The 26,462-nt window shown below is 34.2% G+C and overlaps 1 protein-coding gene across 2 annotated transcripts in view; it reads left to right on the forward strand.

Annotated features, from left to right (window-relative positions):
• Nucleotides 1-2,262: 2,262 nt before the first annotated feature.
• The window catches only part of LOC127725176 (uncharacterized), a 36,456-nt gene continuing 12,256 nt past the window's right edge, over nucleotides 2,263-26,462 (forward strand). For both annotated transcript variants that reach the window (XR_007992819.1, XM_052232024.1), the window contains exons 1-7: nucleotides 2,263-2,352; nucleotides 8,572-10,317; nucleotides 12,685-12,770; nucleotides 20,572-20,735; nucleotides 22,144-22,261; nucleotides 23,094-23,201; nucleotides 24,551-24,698. Coding sequence is in view for 1 of the 2 variants with exons in the window: in XM_052232024.1 (XP_052087984.1) it covers nucleotides 8,652-10,317; nucleotides 12,685-12,770; nucleotides 20,572-20,735; nucleotides 22,144-22,261; nucleotides 23,094-23,201; nucleotides 24,551-24,698 (2,290 nt within the window). In the remaining variant the exon portion in view is untranslated. The remainder of the gene's footprint in view (nucleotides 2,353-8,571; nucleotides 10,318-12,684; nucleotides 12,771-20,571; nucleotides 20,736-22,143; nucleotides 22,262-23,093; nucleotides 23,202-24,550; nucleotides 24,699-26,462) is intronic.

Consider the following 26,462-nt stretch of genomic DNA (forward strand, 5'->3'; position numbering starts at 1 on the left):
GTTGGTAACAGGAAGGAATTTTTTTTTCAAAACAATTGCTTTATTTCATAGTTTAAGAAAAATACATCATTTCAGATTGGTCACCATTGGAAGATAACAGCAAACAATGTCATTTATCTTTTGAAACTGTATTTGAAAGATGAAAAATCTGCCTAGGTAATGAAAAATTCTAAAATAAATTCCTTTCTGTTACCATCTACTATACTAGAATTGCACAATGTTCTCTGCTGTTATCAAAAGTAAAATGTCTTTTCATTCAATATACTGTATATTATGTTGAGATTTATTTAATATGATGATCATAACTTATATTAAATGAAATGTTTGACATCATAGTAGATTAACTTTGTGATTCATCAGTGAAATTGTCTTTAACATCCTTCCTGTTACTGATTATGGTTATGCTGTTACATTTTATCAGGTAACATGCCAGAACGTAACAGAAAGGAATTACACAGTACTTGTTGTCCTTTTATTCGAATTGTGTAGAAGTTTACTTCCATCTACATATCAATTTAGTAAGATACTATAAAAACACATTTACTGTTATGGTGCTGACAATGAAATATTCTCAGAAGGTACACAAAAAAGCTGTAACAGGAGAGAACAACAAAATTATTTTTCTCTAAATTCTGATCTTTGGGGAGTTAGGATTTTTCAAACTGGCTGCCATTCACCTATACATATGGAGTCATACATTCAGGAAATGATGCTCTTCTCATTGCATTACAAGAAATAAAATCTTGGTCTTTCAAACGTTTCCACAGGTGAAAAAACCCAGTGGTAACAGGAGGGAAATTACCCCTTGGGACAAAATTTAAAAGACCCTTAAAAATGCAAAATTTTATCACATGCTTTAGTTATAACAAAACCAGACCATTAAGGGACAAGTTTTCTATATAATCTATCATATTTGTGAAAATCGGAAGCCTGTTTACTTAATTTAGATATTCTTTGAATGATTTAGTTGTCAGAAAACAACACCGGACAACATGATTTTTTGGGGGGTTGAACATTTATAATATTTTATTAGAAGAAATATAAGAAAGAGTGTGTAATTGGCAATAGTTGGATAATATACTCTAGTTAATACTGAAACTTAAAATTGTCCAAAAAGATGCCTGAATAAAAATATAATTGCTGGTGAAAGATGGAACATGGAAATTAGACTTTTTCAGATATTGTCTCGTATACATTTTTATATATTTTTCTCATACTTACCCACTGCCACTCCTTTATTGTATATATGTTATTGTAGTTTGTCTGTATTTTGTTACCATAACCATTTATTGTTAATGTGTTATAATTGCTAATAAAAGTTATCTTATCTTATGTATCAACCTTTCATGTGTATCTTTGTCTAGACGTCATCTAATTAACCATCAAGATGACCTCCGAAGACTGCCGACGATCATATATCCCGATATAAACATAAAAATAAATATAAATAGATAGAAACCACGTGCGATTGGATTTTTCTAGGTATGTTTGATTTCATACTGTAGGTTACAAAATATGTTTGTCATCGTTTTTACCTGTATAAGAATGATATTTTGTGAATCGAATCAGTCAACCAAATGGTTCATCTTTGTTTCACTTTCAATGTTGACATTCTTTTCCTTTTAATGGCTGAACTGATGCATGAGTAACCCATGTTCAGCTAAGGGGTTAATTAATTGAAGCTAGGTCACATGAATACGGATTCAATGAGGTCGAATTATTCACTTGCAAGGGAATAATTCATCAGCAATGTTTCTTAGCTTATTTTGAAAAATTGAACCAAATTGGCTGCTTAAAGCGAATTGCACTGTTTCACTTTCTGTAGTGATTGAACAAAAACAAATCTTATTTTTTTATATATATATTGTAGCAAATTTTCCCCTTTAAGGTATGCAGTGGCGGATTTAGGGTGCGTTCAGGGCTTACGCCCCCTATTTGATCGCCAAAAATAATAATTATATCATGTTTCACGATGTTTATGAGTTTTTTTGCATAAATTTGTTCAAATTACTTTTCGTCTCGCTTCGCTCGGCAGTTTATACTCCGTCTTAGGGAAATGTCTCTGATTTAAATAAGGAAAATTGTCATAATAATGCCGTTTGAGATTTGGGATCAAAAGGGGCGGATGCATGAAATATTACCGCTTGACATTAATTATCATTGCCCTAGCCTGGTTGTAAAGGGCAAAACGAGGATAAGTCTTGTTATTTCCGAATGATGATTTTCTGAACACTATGACCCATTTTCTTTTCCCAGTCTCGTTCGAATGGTTTATGTTATGGATTCTAAGAATTTCAAGGTTCATGAACATGTGAAATTTACCCAGGTAAAAGGTTGACAACAAGGTGCTTGGTAAGTTTAAGTTCACATAAACTATTTTGGTTGTGTAGAATCGGCAGTTCTTCGTAAAAGGAAACGAGATGTAATATGATTAAAAATTTGTTGGGAATTCCCACAACAACAGTATACTATTATTTATAAATCGTCTCCTATAGCATGCGTTTTTCGGCATTTAAGTGTTGTTTATGTGTCATGCTGTTCAGTTTTCTCTCCTCCTTACATACATTTCATAATTAACTAGACTTTTGTGAAATCTTGTTATAAGTTGGTACTTCAGTACTTGGCCTTGGGTCCCAAGACAAGCATAGTTGTGTTTCCTGTCTCCTTGTGCATGCAGTACTACCAACTACCCTTACATGTACACATTTTATGGACATTTTTCGTTATAGCGCTCCTCTCCGTTTAATACAGTCAGGAACATGTATATTGACGGGACTTGACACTACCTAATTATAGCCGACGGTCATAGTTAATAAATGAAACGATACGGAAACGGACATGTGTAAAATACGTACTCGCTATTAACTTAATAATTTCTGATAATATCAATAAAATGTCATTCAAACTAAGTAATGAGTGATGCTTGTGTATCGAATTTGTAATCTGTCACTTCAAATTTGTCATTCATCGCTGAAGGGTACATAATGCAAACAGGGTAATAATGAAATGGCGCCGATGGCATTTGCAGTAACCACGAATTTCACAAACCATTATAAAACACTTCACATCAAATAAATCACACTGATATTGGTCATTTTATATGACAAAATATATCTACTTTACGATAAAACTTATCAATACATTGTATTTGTTGAACGTTTGGAGTTGTGTGGTTAATTTATTGAGGAGTTCCGATAGTTTTTCATTCAGACGCTTCCAAAATCCATAAATCTCGCGAAGTCTCGTAAAGTTCAGGATTTTATCAATTCTATACTGATATAAAGCCTATCAAATTCATTTCCCATTAGATATACTGTTCCCAGATGCAGTCCAGAAATTTTTGGTAAAGCACACTTAAAGTTTAAAACATTTCCCCTCATAGTCAATGTACATTAGACAAGAAAACATATCAATTATTTTACCTATCATTTTAATTTTGGTCAGATGGCAGAAAACAGGGGTAAATATATATTTTCAGCCTTATTTAGCATGTTTAGTAGTAAAAATGCTGGCTGGAAATAGATTAATCTAACTATTAAGTTTCATGTTTGAATTGTTTTACATTTGTCATTTCGGGGCCTTTTATAGCTGGGGTATCACTGTTTTGTTCATTGTTGAAGGCGTATGGTGACCTATAGTTGTTAACTTCTACATCATTTGGTCTATGGTGGAGAGTTGTCTCATTGGCAATCATACATGTCATACCACATCTTCTATTATGGGGACATGTCTATAGCTGTCATTTATTATTAGCCAAAGATTCATTGATTTTTGACTGCTTTTTGTCGAGCCTGCGACTTTTGTCGCAAAAGCGAGACATAGCGATCCTACATTCTGTAGTCGTCGGCGTCCACAAATATTCACTCTGTGGTTAAAGTTTTTAAAATTTTAATAACTTTCTTAAAATATCCTGGATTTCTACCAAACTTGGACAGAAGCTTGTTTATGATCAAAAGCTAGTATCTAGACATGCTAGAAGGAAATTTTGTAAAAATTTATTTCCTGTTTTTCCGTATATTACTTATAAATGGACTTAGTTTTTCTTCCAGTTAACATTACATACAGTCTGCAATTAAAGTTTTTAAAACATTTATTAGATTTATAAACCATCTGGATTTTTACCAAACTTGGACAGAAGCTTCTTACAATCAAAAGATAGCATCTAGAGGAAAACTTTTAATAATTTTTTCCCCATTTTTGTTGAGCCTGCGACTAACAGCAAAAGTAGGTGAGACACTGGGTTCCGCGGAACCCTTACAAATTGTTCTATATTGCACTGCAGTTTGAGAGGATGTTGTTCTTGGCAAAATTTCTGCCCCTTTTCCTATATACATGACACACCTTCGCTTTTCTGTGGCATTCCAAATTCAGCCCCTTTCCTATATAAATGACATACTCTCACTTTTCTGTGGCAATCCAAATTTCTGCCTCATTTCCTTTATACATGACATACTAGCTCATACTTTTCTGTAGCATTCCAAATTTTTGCCACTTTTCTATGTACATGACATACTCTCACTTTTCTGTAGCATTCCAAATTTCTGCCCCCTTTTCTATATACATGACATACCCTCACTTTTCTGTGGCATTCCGAATTTCTGCCCCTTTCTATATACATGACATACCCTCACTTTTCTGTGGCTTCCAAATGTCTGCCCCCTATCCTATATATACATGACATACGCTCACTTTTCTGTAACATTCCAAATTTCTGCCCCCTTTCCTATGTATACATGACATACGCTCACTTTTATGTGGCATTCCAAATTTCTGCCCCTTTTCCTATGTATATGACATACCCTCACTTTTCTGTGGAATTCCAAATTTCTTCCCCCTTTTCTTTGTACATGACATACCCTCACTTTTCTGTGGCTTCCAAATTTCTGCCCCCTATCCTATCATGCCTATATATACATGACATACGTTCGATTTTCTGTAACATTTCAAATTTCTGTCCCCTTTCCTATGTATGTATGTATACATGACATTATACGCTCACTTTTATGTGGCATTCCAAATTTCTACCCCTTTCCTATGTATATGACAAACCCTCACTTTTCTGTGGCATTCCATATTTCTTCCCCCTTTTCCTTATACATGACATGCATGACATTCTCTCACTTTTCTGTGGCATTCCAAATTTCTGCCCCCTTTTTTGTCCCCAGCGTTACGCCTTGCGGGGGAGATGGAAATACCGGGCGTACGTCCGTCTGTCCGTCCCTGTGTCCCTCCGGTCTTGTTAGTGCTCTCACGGGTAGATTTTTATAAAACTTATATTATAGGTTAATATCAGCAATATCTCGGACAAGTTCTAAAATGGTGGACGATCAACTTTTTTGAAAAGAGTTATGCCCCTTGGAAATATTAAATTTATGGAAAATGGCCTCGTTAGCGCTCTCACAGGTACAATTCTAGTCAAATTTTTATAAAACTTATACTATAGGTTAACATCAGCAATATCAAGGACAATTTCTAAAATGGTGGACGATCAACTTTTTTTAAAAGAGTTATGCCCTTAGAAATATTAAATTTATGAAAAAAATGGCTTTGTTAGTGCTCTCACGGGTACAATTCTTTCCAGATTTTTATAAAACTTATACTTTAGGTTAATATCAGCAATATCTCGGATGAGCTCTAAAATGGTGGACGATCGACTTTTTTTAAAAGAGTTATGCCCCTTGGAAATATTAAATTTATAAAAAAAATGGCCTCAACACTCTCACGGGTACAATTCTTGCCAGATTTTTATAAAACTCATACTATAGGTTAATATCAGCAATATCTCGGACAAGTTTTATAATGTGGTGGACGATCCACTTTTTAAAAAAAAGAGTTATGCCCCTTGGAAATATTAAATAAGTGCAACGCGGGGGACATTGGAACTCTGTTCTTTTATTTATATACATTTATACATGACATTTTCTATTTTATCTGTGGCATTCCAAATTTCCTACACTTCATCATATTCATCGCGGTTAACCTACCATGCTGAACCCCTTATCTTAAAAAGGAAATAACCTTAGAAAAAGTGATTAAATTGTTTACCTACAGATCCTTAGGACATTAAGGGAGTATACTACGTGATATGCTTATAAAATAAGGGGATGTGATATGATTGCCAATGATACAACTATCCACCAGAGACCAAATTACATAGATGTTAGCAACTATGGGTCACCGTACGGCCTTTAATAGTGAAAAAACCCATACCGCTTAGCAAGCTATAAAAGGCCTTGACATGACAAATTGTAAAACAATTCAAACAAGAAAACCAACAGTTTGATTTATATATAAAAAACAACAAACAGAAAACAAACATGATATACAACAAAAATTGACAACCACTGAATTGCGGGCTCCTGACTTGGGATAGGCATATTATATACAGAATGTAGTGGGGTTAAACATAGTTGCCGGCACACCAACCATCCTTTGACCTGGAACAGTGGTGCAACAAGCACAACCTAAGAAAATATAAAAATCAGTTGTAAAGGGCTTAACTTGTCAGATCGATTCAAATCACAACAACAACTTACAAAAACACTTATGACACTAAAGTATGGATCTGAGAGTACATGTACTTGCAGTTACTGAAACTAGTTCAAAGCCAATCCAGTTTTTTAGTACACATCTAATAGATTTAGTGTAAATATGTCAAACAGTTTTAGTCTTGCATGATGTATTGTAACTTTAGAAAGCAATTCCTCCTTGTGTATCTTAATCCAGAATTACAATAAACAAAAAGAAGACAGGGAGGAACAGTGAAATTGATTCTCTTATTAATATAACTTTGTCATTCAGTTGTTTTCACAAGCATGATTATGATCATGATAATGACAATTCAACTATATTATTGTTTCTACAATGTTCTAGTGGATTTACTTTTTACACATTGTGACTTGGATGGAGAGTTGTCTCATTGGCACTCATACCACATCTTCTTTTTTCTATTTATAAAGAAAAAGTATTCTTTGATTTTGATACCGTATTTTCATGATGATAGAGTCAGATAGACACTTGTCTATTCAGTGTGAAAACTGGTGAACAGCATGAACAATAACAAAGTTACTCTTACTCTTTCTTATCCACTGTAATTAAAATAAAATATCTGTTCAATTATCATCATGATCATGACTACTAGTATGTTACATGAGAAAAAAAAACATGAACAAGGTAAATGCCACTTTTGACCCTCTATACTTTTTCTTGCTCATTTTGATGTTGAACATGATGTTTTAGCTGATTTCCTTTGCTGTCTAAGGACTACACAGGTGTGTGATTTGTTATTGCCCTTTGTTTATCTTCCCTTTTGTATAGGATAAATATAAATTTGTTCATCAACATGCACATGTAGGTTGAAGTGTTGAAAGTAACCAAATTTTCAAGATGGTGTCATATATATTAGTTCTACAAAGTAGGGTTGGGACAAAATACATGTACCAGCAGTGCACATCAATTTTGCATTACATGTATTTGTGATTCCCTGGTCTTAATGATTGGCATTTATCACAAAATTGTTAGTTAATAAAGGATATATAACTTCTTCTCTGTCTTTTCTTCACTTTCTAAGCTCTTCAAAAAAATTGACGCAACATTTGCGGATGTTTTTTTTCTGGTTTTCATGAAAAAAGTTTATAATCTCTATGATTTTTAAGATTTGCTGGTCAATTAAATCATGTAACATATTCAAATATTTTACTATAGCTGCATTTGCATTAGATTTTTTGAGACAAGGATAACTATGCAGTACATACTTTTTCTCTAAAAATTGACATGTATATATATGCATTGTGGCCAAATATAAACCAGTACAAATGTTTTAAGGTATATAGCTGTGTCCAAATGCAACAATTTCCTTTGTGTATCACGGTCATGACGGTATGATTCCAATTTTACTTCACATGACACATCGATGCATCTAGGGTAAACTCCATCATGTTATGTAACCACTAGGTGGGATAATGTAATGATAGCCACCAAACTGGTGAAGTGGACAATGTAATGATTGCCACCAAACTGGTGAAGTGGACAATGCAATGATTGCCACCAAACTGGTGAAGTGGACAATGTAATGATTGCCACCAAACTGGTGAAGTGGACAATGCAATGATTGCCACCAAACTGGTGAAGTGGACAATGTAATGATTGCCACCAAACTGGTGAAGTGGACAATGCAATGATTGCCACCAAACTGGTGAAGTGGACAATGCAATGATTGCCACCAAACTGGTGAAGTGGACAATGTAATGATTGCCACCAAACTGGTGAAGTGAACAATAATAAAAGCCCTTTCTCTACTATTATGATATCCATTCAAAATTTCATTTTACAACTTCTTAGATAATGCTGGGAATAGTATACTGACACTATATGACAATATATTCTGACCTAGGATCATGTAGACTGAAAAAAGGGAAAAGAAATTAGGTTGAAAAAAATTAAGACAAAACACTCGTACATTTTGTAATGGGACATAACTTACAAACTTTGACAGTGTACTTTACATTTCTTTCTTCAACAGTTTATATTGAACTATTTCAATTTGTACTTATTATTTGTATTTATTTGTAGATTGATAAAATGTAGAAGCTGTATTGCTGGTCTCATGCAGTGGTCAGAGTAAATGACATGTGGTCACCTTAGATATAGAAATGGCCCAAAAATTGAATGTTGGCAATCGTCCATCATTACTGGCAGCTCAGATATCAGTGGCTGATGAAGATTTGTTTGGAAGTGGAGAAGATGATTCAGATGATCAGGACAAAGGGAAATCCACTGATAAGGTCTTTCAGCCGACCAATGAACAGGTTGTCGATGAAGTCTTTCCTGCAAACAATGACCATGTTGTAAGGAAATCAATTGATCAGGTTGATGAGGTCTTCATTCAGACAAATGAAGATGATGTGATAGCACCTGGAAATGATGATGTATTCATGAGGAATTCTGACCAAGTGGTTCCTGGTTCTGACAGTTATGATAGTAGTGAGGACAGTAACTCAAGTGCTCAACTGAGACGTGAGATTTATCGTAGATCACGTGAATCTGACAACTTGGAGGACACAGGGATAAGAAGATCACTTAGTTTACCTGATATTGTTCCTAAGGGATTAGAAAATGAAACCGACAGTTTCAAAAGTCGTAGACAGAACCTGTCAGATAATTCACCGGATGTTGTCAGTTCATCTTCCAACAAGTCAAGTACAGCTAGTTCTAACGAACCAGTGCAATCGATTGCCACCACCAAAGAACAAATATCTATCTTACGACAGAATAGCCAAAAAAATCCAAAATTGTCACGGTCTGTCAGTTTCAGTTTAAATGAGAAAAAAACTGAAGACATTTCTGTTGAAAGTAAAGTCGATGATGACGACAGCTCTTCAGATGCAGATAGAAAGAGGCGTGAATTCCGTTCAAGTGGCTACGGTACTGGAGAAAGTGATAAGGCTAGCTCAGTCCAATCTCAGTTGAGTCAGGGATCTGTTTTTGATGGGGGGAGTTTTAATCAAGAGGGTTTAGAGCATGGGGAAAGCAGTATTGAACATCAAGGAGCAAACAGTGATAAAAAAAGAAAGAGTTTTGATGAACAGAGAAGCAGTTTAGACCAGCAGATATCAGATCAGATTGATGGTATGACAAGTTGTAATCCTTGTAAAGAAGACAATCTTGTTGGCTTGTTAAGTCCAAGTAGCAATGAATCTGACAGTGAAAAAATAACCGTTAAAAGTGGAAACAAACACAAACAACATGATTTGATACCAAATTTAAGTGCAATAAGTCAATCATCATTAACAATAGACACGCCTCCTATTAATGGTGGATCTAAAGATAGTCATTCAGGCAGCAGTTCATCAGTTCAGTCACCCAATCAAAACAAATCAAGTCAGCCATCCATTCAGATCTCATCTAGTGATGATAGTAATTCCTCCATACAAATACCAAACTTTGATGTATTGTTAAACGACTGTCGTAACAGTTCTAGTGGATCGTCTTCTGACACTTCAGACTCTCTTAAACATGTACAGAAAAAGTACTGTAAAACCCGAGATGAATTGAAATCTCAATCTCCACCAGCATTTGCCACATGCCTCCCACAATCACCCATACATGAATCAGTTGATACTGGTATTTTCAGTAGAACTACAGCATCAGAGACAGATCATAGTCACTTGATGTCTTCAGGGGTGGATTATTTTGATTATAAAAGTTGTAAAGATTATATGACAAGAGAGATTCTGCAGCAACAGAACATCAGTGAAGATCTCAAGTTAGAATTAATAGAAAGTCCTATTACACCAAGTCCAAGAGATTATACTTATGGTAAATATTAGTGAGATGTCAAGTTAAAATTAATAGAAAGTCCTATTACACCAAGTCCAAGAGATTACACTTATGGTAAATATTAGTGAGATGTCAAGTTAAAATTAATAGAAAGTCCTTTTACACCAAGTCCAAGAGATTACACTTATGGTAAATATTAGTAAGATGTCAAGTTAAAATTAATAGAAAGTCCTATTACACCAAGTCCAAGAGATTACACTTATGGTAAATATTAGTGAGATGTCAAGTTAAATTTAATAGAAAGTCCTATTACACCAAGTCCAAGAGATTACACTTATGGTAAATATTAGTGAGATGTCAAGTTAGAATTGATAAAAAGACAGTATCCAGAGCAAGATTTTGAAAATATTTATTTTCATTTTTTCTTTATTTTACTTATAAATATGAGGGGCCTGATGGGGGGGTCTCATCACGATTCACGAGTTGATTTTTTTGTCAATCACGATTCACAGAAAAAAAATTTCCATGATCACGGATCACGAAAATATAAAAAAAAAAAAAATCTGTAAAAAAACGGATCACGATAGCGAAAATGCGCCGATCACGAAGAACGAAAATAACCCATCAGGCCCCTCAAATATGGACTTAGTTTTTATTACAGTTAACAAGTAGATACAGTCTGGGGTTAAAGTTTGTTACACATCAATTACTTTGTCAAACATTCATCATGTTCATACGTATACAATTTTCTGAAACATTGGCAGAAGCTTTTTTAGGATCATTTAGCATGTTTAGTAATAATGTCTGAAGCAAACTTTTGAAAATATATTTTTTTCATTTTCAGTATTTGTCTGATAGATGGACTTAGTTTATTTTACAGTTAACTTGTACAGACATCTGGGATTATATTATTTTGACAAGATAAATTTGTAAGCTGTCTTGGCTTGTTATGAAACTTAGACTGAAGCTAAATCTTCAAAACAAAGAAATAGCATCTAAATAAACAGTTTGAATTTTTGTATAAATTCTGTATTTTGCTAATAAATGGACTCACTTCTTATGTCAACATTACACTTTTACACTGACAGCAGTAGTTGCAGGCAAGACACAGAGTTATACGGAACCCCTTACAAATTTTTTGTATTTTGTGCAAAAACTGTAGTAGATAGCGAGAAACAGAAAAAACAGAAAAAAATATCAGCAATACAACTGTATAACATGTATAAGATCAACAACAATGCGATTGCAGTCATGAAATATATTCTAATCTTCTATGCTCAAAATGCTCATAGATCCAGGTGAGCGACACAGTCTCTTAAGAGCCTCTAGTTTACAAAATGGTTTAGATAAGTTGAGTTTTAAAAGGTTGATAAACATGATAAATGTACCTACAAATAAAATTATACAGAAAAAGTACTTAACTCAGTAATATCTGGATTACAAAAGCTAAAGTTCCTGCAAACAAATAATAAATAATATTAAATACCAAAGATTACTCTGAGACAATAACTTAAAGCAATCTCAAAGTACTTCTGTATCAATATGAATAGAATTTCTTTTTCAGACGTTTGAAATTTGATGTGAAGTCAAACAATTGGTATATTTAACATTGTTTAACAACCTTGAAATTTTACAGTTATCTCCCTTTCAATATGAAGTATTTTTTAAAAAAAGCTTTAGACATGTGTTATAGGGTACTTACTAGTAAACTGTTCCCTTCTTTTGTTAATGAAATCTTATGACAATTAACCACATTATTTTATTAAGTAAATAAAAGTAGATTTGGTGTTTACAATGAAAAATAATTCAACATGTATATAATATATCATAGTAAATTATTGTTAGCTTATTTCCAACAAAAAAATTACGCAAAAATCCAAGATTGAGGAACATGAACCCTGCCAAAACATTACACAAAAACCATGAAAACCAAAGATTGAGGAGCATGAACCTTGCCAAAACATTACACAAACAGCAAAGATTGAGGAACATGAACCCTGCCAAAACATTACACAAAAACCAAAGATTGAGGAACATCAACACTGCCAAAAGAATCAAGGATTGATATTTTTATTGATTTTTGTTAAACATCCAACGCAAAATAATTCATGTATATATTCAGAACAATTGAGGAAAGGAGAACAGAACTAAGACATGGAACAGAGGCATGATAGGCTTAGCTAAACATAACTGTAAAAAAATCATGATGGCTTCTGTAAAACATTCCAAAACATGGTCTCAGCTTTACAATCTGATACTCTTGGTTCAATGGAAAAATAGTATGGGAGATACCTAGGGGCTGGTTATAGGGTTTAGATGTTTATAGTCATATATGTGTATTGCTTTTGATAAACTTGTGGTGTTTGTTTGTTGGCTCCTTTTCTTAATTTGTTCTCTTTATTTCAGTCATACAACCCAGAATAACATCAGAAACTGTAGAGAAGTCATCCAGGTGCAGAGATGTCCATTGTAGTATCAAATTCTGCTTAAAGGTAACTTATAGTTTATGCTGTTTAACTATCCATAATGAGCTATTTGCAGCACTTGAAAGCCATCTTATTTGCCATCAACTTGTATACTTTGACTCATTGTGAAATTGTTAAACCCAAAGAGGCAATGAGCTTTTCTCATCAGTTGGCATTTGTTGTCTGCCATTAATTATAGAATAACTAATCGAAGAATTCAAATAGAGAAAAATATTCAACAAGTGACCGAACAACACATTAATTCACGAATGCGCGTATCGCATGAGTTAATTATCAGTGTTGTTCGGTCATGAGTTGAATATTTTTCTCTATTTGAATTCTTTGATTAGTTATTCTTTTTATTACATTGTCAAATGGCTTTTTTTATGAAATTAAAGTAGAAAATGTAAGGAACTATATCTTTTTTCTACGCATTCACAATTTGTTTTGATACGACGATATCGACGTCTTGACAACGCCTATTGTTGTATGACGTCAGAGAGTGAAATAACCACGTTTATTTCACATGTGAAATTATCTGTTTTTATTTGACTGGGAAGTCAATGTAATTCATTGCTACCAATGTAATAAACATATTTAATTTTCTATCTTAAGTATTTGAGAAATGGAACGTAAACATCAATTGAATTATTATCCCTTATGGCTGAAGATTTCTGTCTCTGTTTGAATAATCAGCTCTGCCTCTGTTACAACAATAGGACTTAAGGTAGATTCATGGTATACCGCCATCTTGGATTGTACAATTTCAGTACAAAAATGGTCTAGTTATTTCCCCAAATCAGCAAATTTGGAGACAGATTTGCAATTTAAACGTTAGATTGTTTATTTATATAAAGAAAACTTGGTGATTTATTGTATTATTCAAAATATTTAAACAAATATAAAATTTTGTGTTTTAAGAATCATTTTTATCAAATAAGCCATTTAAGGGGAGATAACTCTTTTAGTAAAAAATATATACTGGACTGGTAGGGAAATTTTTTATTTTTACTTGTAGCAAGAAAACAAGTTCGGTGACACCATTTTTTCTTTTTATTTTCTTAAAACATATTATAAAAACATGTCATAAAACCTATCTTACAATTTATTTCAAAATTCTATCTCATAGATTTTTTTTTATTCACACAAATGTGTTTTTTCATGAACAATCTCACCAAATTTAGGCAATTTTCAACGACTCATAGCTTGGAAAATAGCACGGTGACCCATACTTTTTATTGTATTTTTGAAAAAAGCATAGTAAAATCTTCCTTTTGGCAAAGTATAAGAAAATTCTATCTCAAAAAGTATATACTTATGATCTACCTTAACAAGTAAACATGGTCAAATGGGCAATTTAGGATATGGCCATTTAAGAAATTTTCATCACATTTATTTTTAGTAATTGAGCATGCCCTACCTTGCATGGCATTTACACAATTATCACTCACCAACTTCTTGTTTTCCTAATACTTATCATGCTTGTATCATTAGTTGAAAATAGCTAACAGTTCATTTTCAAATGAAAGAAATATCCTGGAAGATTATTTCAACTAGAAGAAAAATAACCTTGTTTGTTCCTAACAGAATAATGGGTATAGAATGTTTGTTCCACAGATATCATGGTTCACAAAATTTCAGAATTTAAGGGAGAAATGACTTCTCCCTGGCAGCTAATTATGGAGAAGTACCTAACACAGAGACTTCAGATAGAATTAAGGGATTGTATTAATGCTTTTTATGAATTAAATTTCCCAGCATCTATAATTTCTTGTTATTTTTATGAGCTTTTTGCATGGCAACTGTTAATGTGTTTTCAACTCCATGAATCAAGAAAGTTTGTACACCTATATGTGATATATTCACAATATATTGAAGTTATACATCTCCCATTATGCAATTAAAGATTTTTTAAAGATGTTTACGATATGTTATATATCTTTCCAAATATTTAAGTGCTCATTATATATATATATAGACAATTCTCCATTAAAAAAAATACCCTGTGAAACCTGATAATTTGAGTCTGATCCTTTTCTTAAACAAGACTTAGTTAAATATAGGAGCAACAAAAGATTTGGAATCAATTTAAAATCAACAAAATTTGGCTCATCAGAGTAAGAAATGCATTGAAAAAAAATAGAAATTTCACCAGTAGTTTTTAAAACAGCACTGTTTGATGTTACAAGTTACTTCTCTTATACTATTGTTTGTCTATTGATTGTTTTACCTTTTTTGCCATGGCATTGTTTGTTTTTCGACTTATGAGTTTGAATATCCCTTTGATATCTTTCACCTCTCTTTTACTACGAGTTTGAATATCCCTTTGATACCTTTCACCTCTCTTTTACTATGAGTTTGAATATCCCTTTGATACCTTTCACCTCTCTTTTACTATGAGTTTGAATATCCCTTTGATACCTTTCACCTCTCTTTTACTATGAGTTTGAATATCCCTTTGATACCTTTCACCTCTCTTTTACTATGAGTTTGAATATCCCTTTGATATCTTTCACCTCTCTTTTACTATGAGTTTGAATATCCCTTTGATACCTTTCACCTCTCTTTTACTATGAGTTTGAATATCCCTTTGATACCTTTCACCTCTCTTTTACTATGAGTTTGAATATCCCTTTGATACCTTTCACCTCTCTTTTACTATGAGTTTGAATATCCCTTTGATACCTTTCACCTCTCTTTTACTATGAGTTTGAATATCTCTTTGATATCGTTCACCTCTCTTTTACTATGAGTTCCTCTCTTTTACTATGAGTTTGAATATCTCTTTGATATCGTTCGCCTCTCTTTTACTATGAGTTTGAATATCTCTTTGATATCGTTCACCTCTCTTTTACTATGAGTTTGAATATCCCTTTGATACCTTTCACCTCTCTTTTACTATGAGTTTGAATATCCCTTTGATATCTTTCACCTCTCTTTTACTATGAGTTTGAATATCCCTTTGATACCTTTCACCTCTCTTTTACTATGAGTTTGAATATCCCTTTGATACCTTTCACCTCTCTTTTACTATGAGTTTGAATATCCCTTTGGTATCTTTCACCTCTCTTTTATAAGTTTAGTTGTTCACATCCACATTATTTGGTCTCTGGTGGATAGGTAAAGAAAACTACTGGATTCAACAATTGGGAACTGCAACACCATATGGTTACAATGACAAAATTGATGGTATAGGTATTCTATCTAGTCCTTCCTGCAGCTCGGTGAATGTGATGAACATTTTCAGCACTACTCCTCGACGTAGGAAAAGATGAAAAGGAGAAAAGATCCTTTCTAAACCTTTTCTTCGCCAACAAAGGTCTTGATGCCGTCAACTTGGGTAATATCCTTCATTATAATGCTCTTTGGTCGGGTTGTTGTCTCTTTGACATATTCCCCATTTCCATTCTCAGTTGTATCAATCGAAAATACCACCCTATCTTAAAGATCAGTCTGTACCTATCATTTCTTATACCTATACCAAACCAATTGAAACTAAAATTTTTAATTGCAAACACATGTTGCAGGATCTCAATATTGATGACTTCAAGTCTAAACCTCCTGATTGCACCTGTGCGATTCCCAATTCATATATAATCAGGCTGGCCACGTTATTACTGGTGAGCTAAACATTGTCAATACCATTCATTTCCATTATGGAATATCTGTTTCACAGATGACGACGGATATGTTCCAATTGTTGTAACTACTATCTCGTCACCTTTCCCTCGAATGTGATCTACCAAATTAGACATATCACCGGGTTTGTTCATACATGAGCAACACGGCGGGTGCCACATGTGGAGCAGGATTTGCGTACCTTTCCAGAGCACCTGAGATCACCCCCAGTTTTTGGTGGGGTACGTGTTGCTCGGTCTTAAGTTTTCTATGTTGTGTTTTGTGTACTGTTGTTTGTCTGTTTGTCTTTTTCTTTTTTAGCCATGGCGTTGTCAGTTAATTTTCGACTTGTGAGTTTGAATGTCCCTTTTGGTATCCTTCGCCTCTCTCTCATCTCTTTGGCAATAATAACACATACAAAATTATTCTTATTTGACTTTTAGTTTTATATCAGTTTTAACCTAATTATATTCATAAGACTTTTCATGCTACATCTTTGTGTTTTTTAACAAGAATGCACTTTGAAGTGTAATCACTGTTGTATTATAATGAAAAGAATCAAAAGAAATACTTTTTACAACATTTACCGATAACATACACGCATATATATATATATATATATCCATATAATATGTTACATTTATATACAGCTAACATTTTACATCAAGATCACATTTTAGATTTTCATGATTGTCTTGTTTGTTGACAGCACAGGTTTAACAACCTATAATGTTTATTTTATACAGCTTTCCAGTGTCAGAACTTTCTTCATGTGACGTACCACATCCTATATATAACACTGCAAAGGGTCCTTCCATAGTGATGGCTAGAGAATTTGGATATTCTATACCTTTGTCTTTGGTATTGTAGGTGGTCAGAAGATGACCAGTATTGTCAAGTATATGTCATGTATGTAGTGTATGACTGCTTAAGTCAGCTACAATAACATTGTCCATTGGTGTGGTTATTACAGACTGTGGTTGAAACTTGCTGTGACTGTTGATGGAAGGATGACCCCCTGTGTAATAATTGATGATATCTCCTTTACCTAACACAACCACTCTTGGATTATGATATGCCTGGACAACAAAAATATTTCCATTATGGGTACTGGTTATAGACAGAATATATCCATCAAATATAGGTTTATTGTTTTTAACTTCTATATATCTTTTCAAATGGTTACCATATGTATCCATAACAACAACCACTTTATCTCCACCTACTACGACTCTGCCATCTTTGGTCACATGAACTCTCCAGACATTACATGTATCCTCACAGTATACAGAATCTGTCACTCTATTAGATCCAGCCTTGATCTGCTTTAGTGTTGAATTCCCTGTAGCCAGTAGGATGTCATTGGTAGGAGTAACAGCTACACCAAATACATTGATGTTAAAACTTGATATGATGTTCACTTTATCCCCTACAAGCTTTATATTCTGTAGTGCTGTATATGATGTAAAAAGACGAAAACCTTCCTCCTGATCTCCATCACCAATCCATAATGAACCATCTAGAGATACTGCCAAAAACTTGATGTCCACCATTTTGTTCTGGTATTCTTTAATGTTTATTAGTTTAACATGATTTGGAGAACTGCTGACTCCTGCTTGTGGGCAACCAGACATTTCTTTGTCCTGTTGGTCCACACCCTTGCTTTGTTGGCCCACTTCCTTTATATGTCAATGATTCTATGTACTTTTTCCGACTTGAATTTAGAATGAACTTTATCTTTACATTTACTACACATCAATAAGTCACAGTCCAGACACTTCCATTTTACTTTAGGATCTCCTTCACATAACTGACATTGTATTGGACATTGTCCTTGTGGTAGGAACATTGTCATATTTGAAGAAAAAATATGCAGCTCTCTTTCTTGAATGGATATTCAGTAAAAACCTTCAACATATATGAGATAAGATAATTTTTTATAAGTGTCAAGATTTGATTATTTATCATATGAATAAAACTAGATGTGGGTTAATGTCAACAAGACAGTAAACAAACTGCATGCACAAAACATATTAATCTGAATTTACATAAACCAGGTAATTGCATACCTATATAATGTGATTCTCTTTTTTGTACAGGTTAGAGAAGGTTTTATAGGTCTTAATCATACTCTGGATGGACAATGGCCATATCACACCTGTATCATGTGTTTCTCTTTATTTACAGGTTAGAAAAGGTTTTATAGGTCTTAATCATACTCTGGATGGACAATGGCCATATCACACCTGTATCATGTGTTTCTCTTTATTTACAGGTTAGAGAAGGTTTCATAGGTCTTAATCATACTCTAGGTGGACAGTGGCCATATCACACCTATATCATGTGTTTCTCTTTATTTACAGGTTAGAGAAGGTTTCATAGGTCTTAATCATACTCTAGGTGGACAGTGGCCATATCACACCTATATCATGTGTTTCTCTTTATTTACAGGTTAGAGAAGGTTTCATAGGTCTTAATCATACTCTAGGTGGACAGTGGCCATATCACACCTTTATCATGTGTTTCTCTTTATTTACAGGTTAGAGAAGGTTTTATAGGTCTTAATCATACTCTGGATGGACAATGGCCATATCACACCTGTATCATGTGTTTCTCTTTATTTACAGGTTAGAAAAGGTTTTATAGGTCTTAATCATACTCTGGATGGACAATGGCCATATCACACCTGTATCATGTGTTTCTCTTTATTTACAGGTTAGAGAAGGTTTCATAGGTCTTAATCATACTCTAGGTGGACAGTGGCCATATCACACCTATATCATGTGTTTCTCTTTATTTACAGGTTAGAGAAGGTTTCATAGGTCTTAATCATACTCTAGGTGGACAGTGGCCATATCACACCTTTATCATGTGTTTCTCTTTATTTACAGGTTAGAGAAGGTTTTATAGGTCTTAATCATACTCTGGATGGACAATGGCCATATCACACCTGTATCATGTGTTTCTCTTTATTTACAGGTTAGAAAAGGTTTTATAGGTCTTAATCATACTCTAGATGGACAATGGCCATATCACACCTGTATCATGTGTTTCTCTTTATTTACAGGTTAGAGAAGGTTTCATAGGTCTTAATCATACTCTAGGTGGACAGTGGCCATATCACACCTATATCATGTGTTTCTCTTTATTTACAGGTTAGAGAAGGTTTTATAGGTCTTAATCATACTCTGGATGGACAGTGGCCATATCACACCTGTATCATGTGTTTCTCTTTATTTACAGGTTAGAGAAGGTTTTATAGGTCTTAATCATACTCTGGATGGACAATGGCCATATCACACCTGTATCATGTGTTTCTCTTTATTTACAGGTTAGAGAAGGTTTCATAGGTCTTAATCATACTCTAGGTGGACAGTGGCCATATCACACCTTTATCATGTGTTTCTCTTTATTTACAGGTTAGAGAAGGTTTCATAGGTCTTAATCATACTCTAGGTGGACAGTGGCCATATCACACCTTTATCATGTGTTTCTCTTTATTTACAGGTTAGAGAAGGTTTTATAGGCCTTAATCATACTCTGGATGGACAATGGCCATATCACACCTGTATCATGTGTTTCTCTTTATTTACAGGTTAGAGAAGGTTTCATAGGTCTTAATCATACTCTAGGTGGACAGTGGCAATATCACACCTTTATCATGTGTTTCTCTTTATTTACAGGTTAGAGAAGGTTTCATAGGTCTTAATCATACTCTAGGTGGACAGTGGCCATATCACACCTTTATCATGTGTTTCTCTTTATTTACAGGTTAGAGAAGGTTTTATAGGCCTTAATTATACTCTGGATGGACAATGGCCATATCACACCTGTATCATGTGTTTCTCTTTATTTACAAATAGAGAAGGTTTCATAGGTCTTAATCATACTCTAGGTGGACAGTGGCCATATCACACCTTTATCATGTGTTTCTCTTTATTTACAGGTTAGAGAAGGTTTCATAGGTCTTAATCATACTCTGGATGGACAATGGCCATATCACACCTGTATCATGTGTTTCTCTTTATTTACAGGTTAGAGAAGGTTTCATAGGTCTTAATCATACTCTAGGTGGACAGTGGCCATATCACACCTTTATCATGTGTTTCTCTTTATTTACAGGTTAGAGAAGGTTTTATAGGCCTTAATCATACTGTGGATGGACAATGGCCATATCAAACCTGTATCATGTGTTTCTTTTTATTTACAGGTTAGAGAAGGTTTTATAGGTCTTAATCATACTCTGGATGGACAATGGCCGTATGGCTGCTGCCCAGATGTGAATGATCTATGTTATGGTCTAGGCAAGCATTCAACAGCACCATGTGATGAGCTGAAGTGTGCAGTGAAATGGTGTTACTTCCTATCTGCTGAGTAAGTATCCAGGGTAACAGCATCATGTAACTTAAAATTTCTATGATACAGTGTTAGTATCTCCCACCTGCTGAGTCAATTTCTATATGGGCCTGTGACTCATTTCACAAAATATCATAAGTAAAAATACTAATAAGTCATGAACATTTCAGTATAACTTAAGATAAATTTTAGTCATAAGATTTTTTTTTGCCCCCGCCTGACAAAAGGGGGCATTAAGTTTTACCCTTGTCTGCTGTACGTCCGTCCATAAGTCCTAGAATTGGTTTCCGTTCTCTTACTTTAGTTTGCCTCAACCAAATGTTATGAAACTTATACACAATGCTTATCACCACAAAAGACAGATCAAGTTTGAATTTTGGTGGTGTCACTTTCACCGTTCTAGAGTTATGCCCTTTACAAATGGAAAATTGGCTGAATTTTTCGTTTCCGTTCTCTAACTTTAGTTTGCCTCAACCAAATGTTATACAAATGCTTATTACCACAAAAGACAGATCAAGTTTGAATTTTGGTGGCGTCACTTTTACTGTTCTAGAGTTATGCCCCTTTACAAATGGAAAAATGGCTGAATTTTCCGTTTCTGTTCTCTAACTAAAGTGTGCCTCAACCAAATGTTATGAAACTTATACACAATGGTTATTACCTTAAAACACAGATCAAGTTAGAACTTTGGTGGCGTCACTTTTATTGTTTTGCCCCTTTACAAATGGAAAAATTGCTGGATTTTTTGTTTCGGTTCTCTAACTTAAGTTTGCCTCAACTAAATGTTATGAAACGTATACACAATGCTAATTACCACAAAACTCTGATCAAGTACAAATTTGGGTAGCGTCACTTTTACAGTTCTTGAGTTATGTCTCTTTATAACATCATATGCAAACGGGGGCATCGGACACATTGCCCATATATTGTGAAAAGAGCCCCTGGATGAGGTTTACAGAATATAGAGAATAATGGCAAAAAATACAAAAAATAGAGAAAAATTCATTTTGCCTTTACCCAAGAAAACCTCAAAATTGGCACTAAAGGAATAATAATGAATCCACAGAAAGTAAGGGTTTATGGCAATATACCCTGGCATAAGATGGATTGAACTGTACAGTAACTTATCAATAACTTCATCTTATCTTCAGTGTCTTCAGTAATTTATTGATAATTGTATGATTAATTATATTTTCTTTGAAGGTTTTCTGGCCAGCCAATTTAAAGTTTGTTGTACAAAGAATGATTTGCGTACCCCCTTTGGGTCAAAAGGTCACATTTAAAAGTTGCCTCAGGTCATCAGGTCACTTTTAAGCAAATAAAACGGGTAAACTAAACTGTTTTGAACATGTTTTAAGGTCACAGTTTCGTTTAAATAAGACATCAGGATGTAAGGTGGCATGATTAAAATATATTTTCTTTGAAGGTTTTCTGACCAACCAAGGGGAGAGTTTGTGTACAGAGCTCTGAAGAGATATTATGATACACCTGTAATGTCTGCAACTGCATTTCCTCCAAATCTAAAACCCCATAAATTTTACAAGGTAAGTTTGATCTTACACCAATCAATGAAGGATGTTATATAGACAGAACAGGTATTGTTAGAAAATATTAAGGAGGATAACTATTGAAAAAATCACGTCCAGAAAACCTTTAATTACATTTCATATCTTTTATAGCTAACCTGGTACATAGGATCGATATGAGCCCTGTGTATCATTTATTTCAATTAATGGTTCTTCTGTGAATTTAAGTCTGTTCCCTATGAAACCATAGAACAATTTGGAAAAAAATGAAAGGAAACATCCATAATAAGATGTCTAGCATCAGAATCACATTCAATGTTGCTGTTGACATTACAACATGGCTACTGTTTCTATAAATAAAAGTTAAAACACTTATTTTGATCATTCCCAATGAATGTGTGCAGCCTATAATGATATGACCTTGGCAAATAAGTCTTTCAATAGTTCTGTATTAGAATTATATTGGATGGCTAGCAAACCACAGCTTTTTAGTTTGTGTCTGTTTTGATCATAAACACTTTGGATTTTTGCTCAGAGTACTAAAATGGTTTTTTGTAAGTGATTATATGTATACATCAGAAACACTGCAGTTGTAAAGGCTTCATCTACAAAATATTTTTGTAATAAGAATTTTAAATGTTACCAATCTTATTATCAGGGTAACTGAAAAAACCTGGAATGCCTAAAATCCATGGAATTGGACTGTAAAACTATCCACCAGAGATGATGCTGATGAAAGCAAGTATAAGTCGCAAACATCCTTCAACAATGAGCAAACCAATGCCATATAGTAAATTAAAAAATATTTTTTTCAAAAAAACATGTAACTTTTCTTTCTTTGATTTTACAGTTAGATGAACACTACAGACGAGATCATGCTAAATACGGTGAAACCATGACAACCTTTGGTGACTATGGCAATGTGTACATGATGGATGATTTAACTGTTATTAAAAAGGTAAATTAATAAGTTCAGGTTTGAAAATGAGCTGATTAAACTTTTCATAAAAATGAATGTTTTAACTGGAATATCATCAGCATGCAGCTAAAACAACTTCAGAGGTATGAGCAGGGCTTCCAAAATTATTTTTAGCCAGCCGGACATTTTATATATAATCCCGATTTTAATTCCTTAAGACTAAATAAACAAAAGGCAATTATGGTAATCAGTTGCCGAGTTGGCCATCCCAATGATTGACATTAAAAAAAAAAACGATATTAAACTTTCTTTGATTCAAATTCGAAGTTCTGACGTAAACTGTTAAATTGGCAGTGCATCATTCGAAGTGTGCAACAATAAATTACATCAGCGTACTCATATCTGCCTTAGACTCTTCATTTGTGCAAAATAACGTTGTCAAAAACTTTACTTTCGTTTATAAATCTTATACCGGATGTTATCTTGACAATGGTAAAACATGGACCAGAGACGGATACGTAAATTCCGTGTACGTTTGCAAAGCATGAATGAGTGGAAGTAGCTCCTTCTACGTTATTTCTTCAAGAAAATATTCGAAATAAACATGAGATAGAGGTATCAATGACAATTTAAGCATTTTTTGAAGAAATTAGGATGCATAATTAAATTTCACACCTGTGCACATGTGCACACGTGCACTAGTTCAAACCGAGACTTTCTCTAGTTCAAACAACGTGGTTATGACGATGTTTCATTTTCACCTTTTTAATTTTTTCTTCAAATCATATTTGTAAACGTATTTCTGATAATTTAAATCTTTTTGACTAAATTAATTAGATGCAAACCGCTGAAATGTAAGAAAATAACTTTGAATAGACCGATCAATGTCTGGTTCAAAATAGTTTACCTGTCACCTGAACAGGTAAATTTCAGCTGTTCGACAACTAATTAGCATTGATTAAAATGAGAAGGTATTAAAGTAGGGGTTGTTTTGATAGTAATTAATGATCATGTCACTTTTATGACCGGAAATGTGTGGCTGTTAAAGGCAAAACGTTGGGTCAAAAAGATCGCGATTTATGTTAAAATGACCGTCTCTTAAAGCCTTGAAAACTAAAAAGTAGATGACCGTTTCATGCTTTGCCCAGCCGGACTTTTACCGGACATTATACAAATGTCCGGCATATATGACCGTTTTGGAAGCCTTGGGTATGAGACATAGAATATGGATTGATTTCTAACTTTTTCTGTCCATTCTATATTTTCTTGTTCATCTGTTCAAACTTACAGATAAAATGAACAGTACTTTCACAATCTTCCAAGAAACAGGTAGGATGATTTTCTAAAAAAACAAATTAAAGCATAAAAAATTTGAACGTATTTTGCAGGTGAAATTCCAGAACTATGATTGTGACATTGACAATACAGTATATAAGAAATTGTTCAACAGACAACATAAACATATCGTAGATCATATATGGGCTGCTGTCTACAACGATATTGAGGAAATTCATATATGTACCACATTCTTTAGAGGTAGGCAACACATGTCACATTCAGCATGTTCAGTAGAGTTAGGCAGCGCATATGTACATCAATCCTAAAGAGTTAGGCAATATATCTACCATAATCTTTAGAGGAAAATAACACATTATTAACACATACTTTAGGGGTAAGCAAACATCTGTATCACATTCTTTAGGGGTAGGTGCCACATCTGTACCATATTTTTCTGTAGGAAGGTATAAGCCTATCTGTACCTTATTCTAAAGGAGAGCAATGTATATGTACCACTTTCCCATAACTGTTCTTTGTGTTACTGTTTCTGCTTACCAATCCGCATAAGATAAATTACTTTAACATTTAACTTTCTGAGTCTTTTGTGGCCCTGAGGTGAAGTCAGATAACTTTTGATGTAAAATTTGGTTACAAAAACATCATCAAAGATACCAGGCTTTTATTTTGATACACCAGATGTGCATTTCCTCTACATAAGACTCACCAGTGGTAGTCAAGCTTGTGATTGCCAGTAAGACACATCAGTGGTAGTCAAACTTGTGATTACCAGTAATACACATCAGTGGTAGTCAAGCTTGTTATTACCAGTAAGACACATCAGTGGTAGTCAAGCTTGTGATTGCCAGTAAGACACATCAGTGGTAGTCAAGCTTGTGATTGCCAGTAAGATACATCAGTGGTAGTCAAACTTGTGATTACCAGTAATACACATCAGTGGTAGTCAAGCTTGGGATTGCCAGTAAGACACATCGGTGGTAGTCAAGCTTGTGATTGCCAGTAAGACACATCAGTGGTAGTCAAGCTTGTGATTGCCAGTAAGACACATCATTGGTAGTCAAGTTTGGGATTACCAGTAAGACACATCGGTGGTAGTCAAGCTTGTGATTGCTAGTAAGACACATCAGTGGTAGTCAAGCTTGTGATTACCAGTAAGACACATCAGTGGTAGTCAAGCTTGTGATTGCCAGTAAGACACATCAGTGGTAGTCAAGCTTGTGATTACCAGTATGACACATTTGTGGTAGTCAAGCTTGTGATTGCCAGTAAGACACATCAGTGGTAATCAAGCTTGTGATTGCCAGTAAGACACATCAGTGGTAGTCAAGCTTGTGATTGCCAGTAAGACACATCAGTGGTAGTCAAGCTTGTGATTGCCAGTAAGATACATCAGTGGTAGTCAAACTTGTGATTACCAGTAATACACATCAGTGGTAGTCAAGCTTGGGATTGCCAGTAAGACACATCGGTGGTAGTCAAGCTTGTGATTGCCAGTAAGACTCATCAGTGGTAGTCAAGCTTGTGATTGCCAGTAAGACACATCATTGGTAGTCAAGTTTGGGATTACCAGTAAGACACATCGGTGGTAGTCAAGCTTGTGATTGCTAGTAAGACACATCAGTGGTAGTCAAGCTTGTGATTACCAGTAAGACACATCAGTGGTTGTCAAGCTTGTGATTGCCAGTAAGACACATCAGTGGTAGTCAAGCTTGTGATTACCAGTATGACACATTTGTGGTAGTCAAGCTTGTGATTGCCAGTAAGACACATCAGTGGTAATCAAGCTTGTGATTGCCAGTAAGACACATCAGTGGTAATCAAGCTTGTGATTGCCAGTAAGACACATCAGTAGTAGTCAAGCTTGTGATTACCAGTAAGACACATCAGTGGTAGTCAAGCTTGTGATTACCAGTAAGACACATTGGTGGTAGTCAAGCTTGTGATTGCCAGTAAGACACATCAGTGGTAGTCAAGCTTGTGATTACCAGTAAGACACATCAGTGG

The sequence above is a fragment of the Mytilus californianus genome, unplaced genomic scaffold (genome assembly GCF_021869535.1).
Source record: "Mytilus californianus isolate M0D057914Y unplaced genomic scaffold, xbMytCali1.0.p SCAF_15, whole genome shotgun sequence".
Lineage (NCBI taxonomy): Eukaryota > Metazoa > Mollusca > Bivalvia > Mytilida > Mytilidae > Mytilus > Mytilus californianus.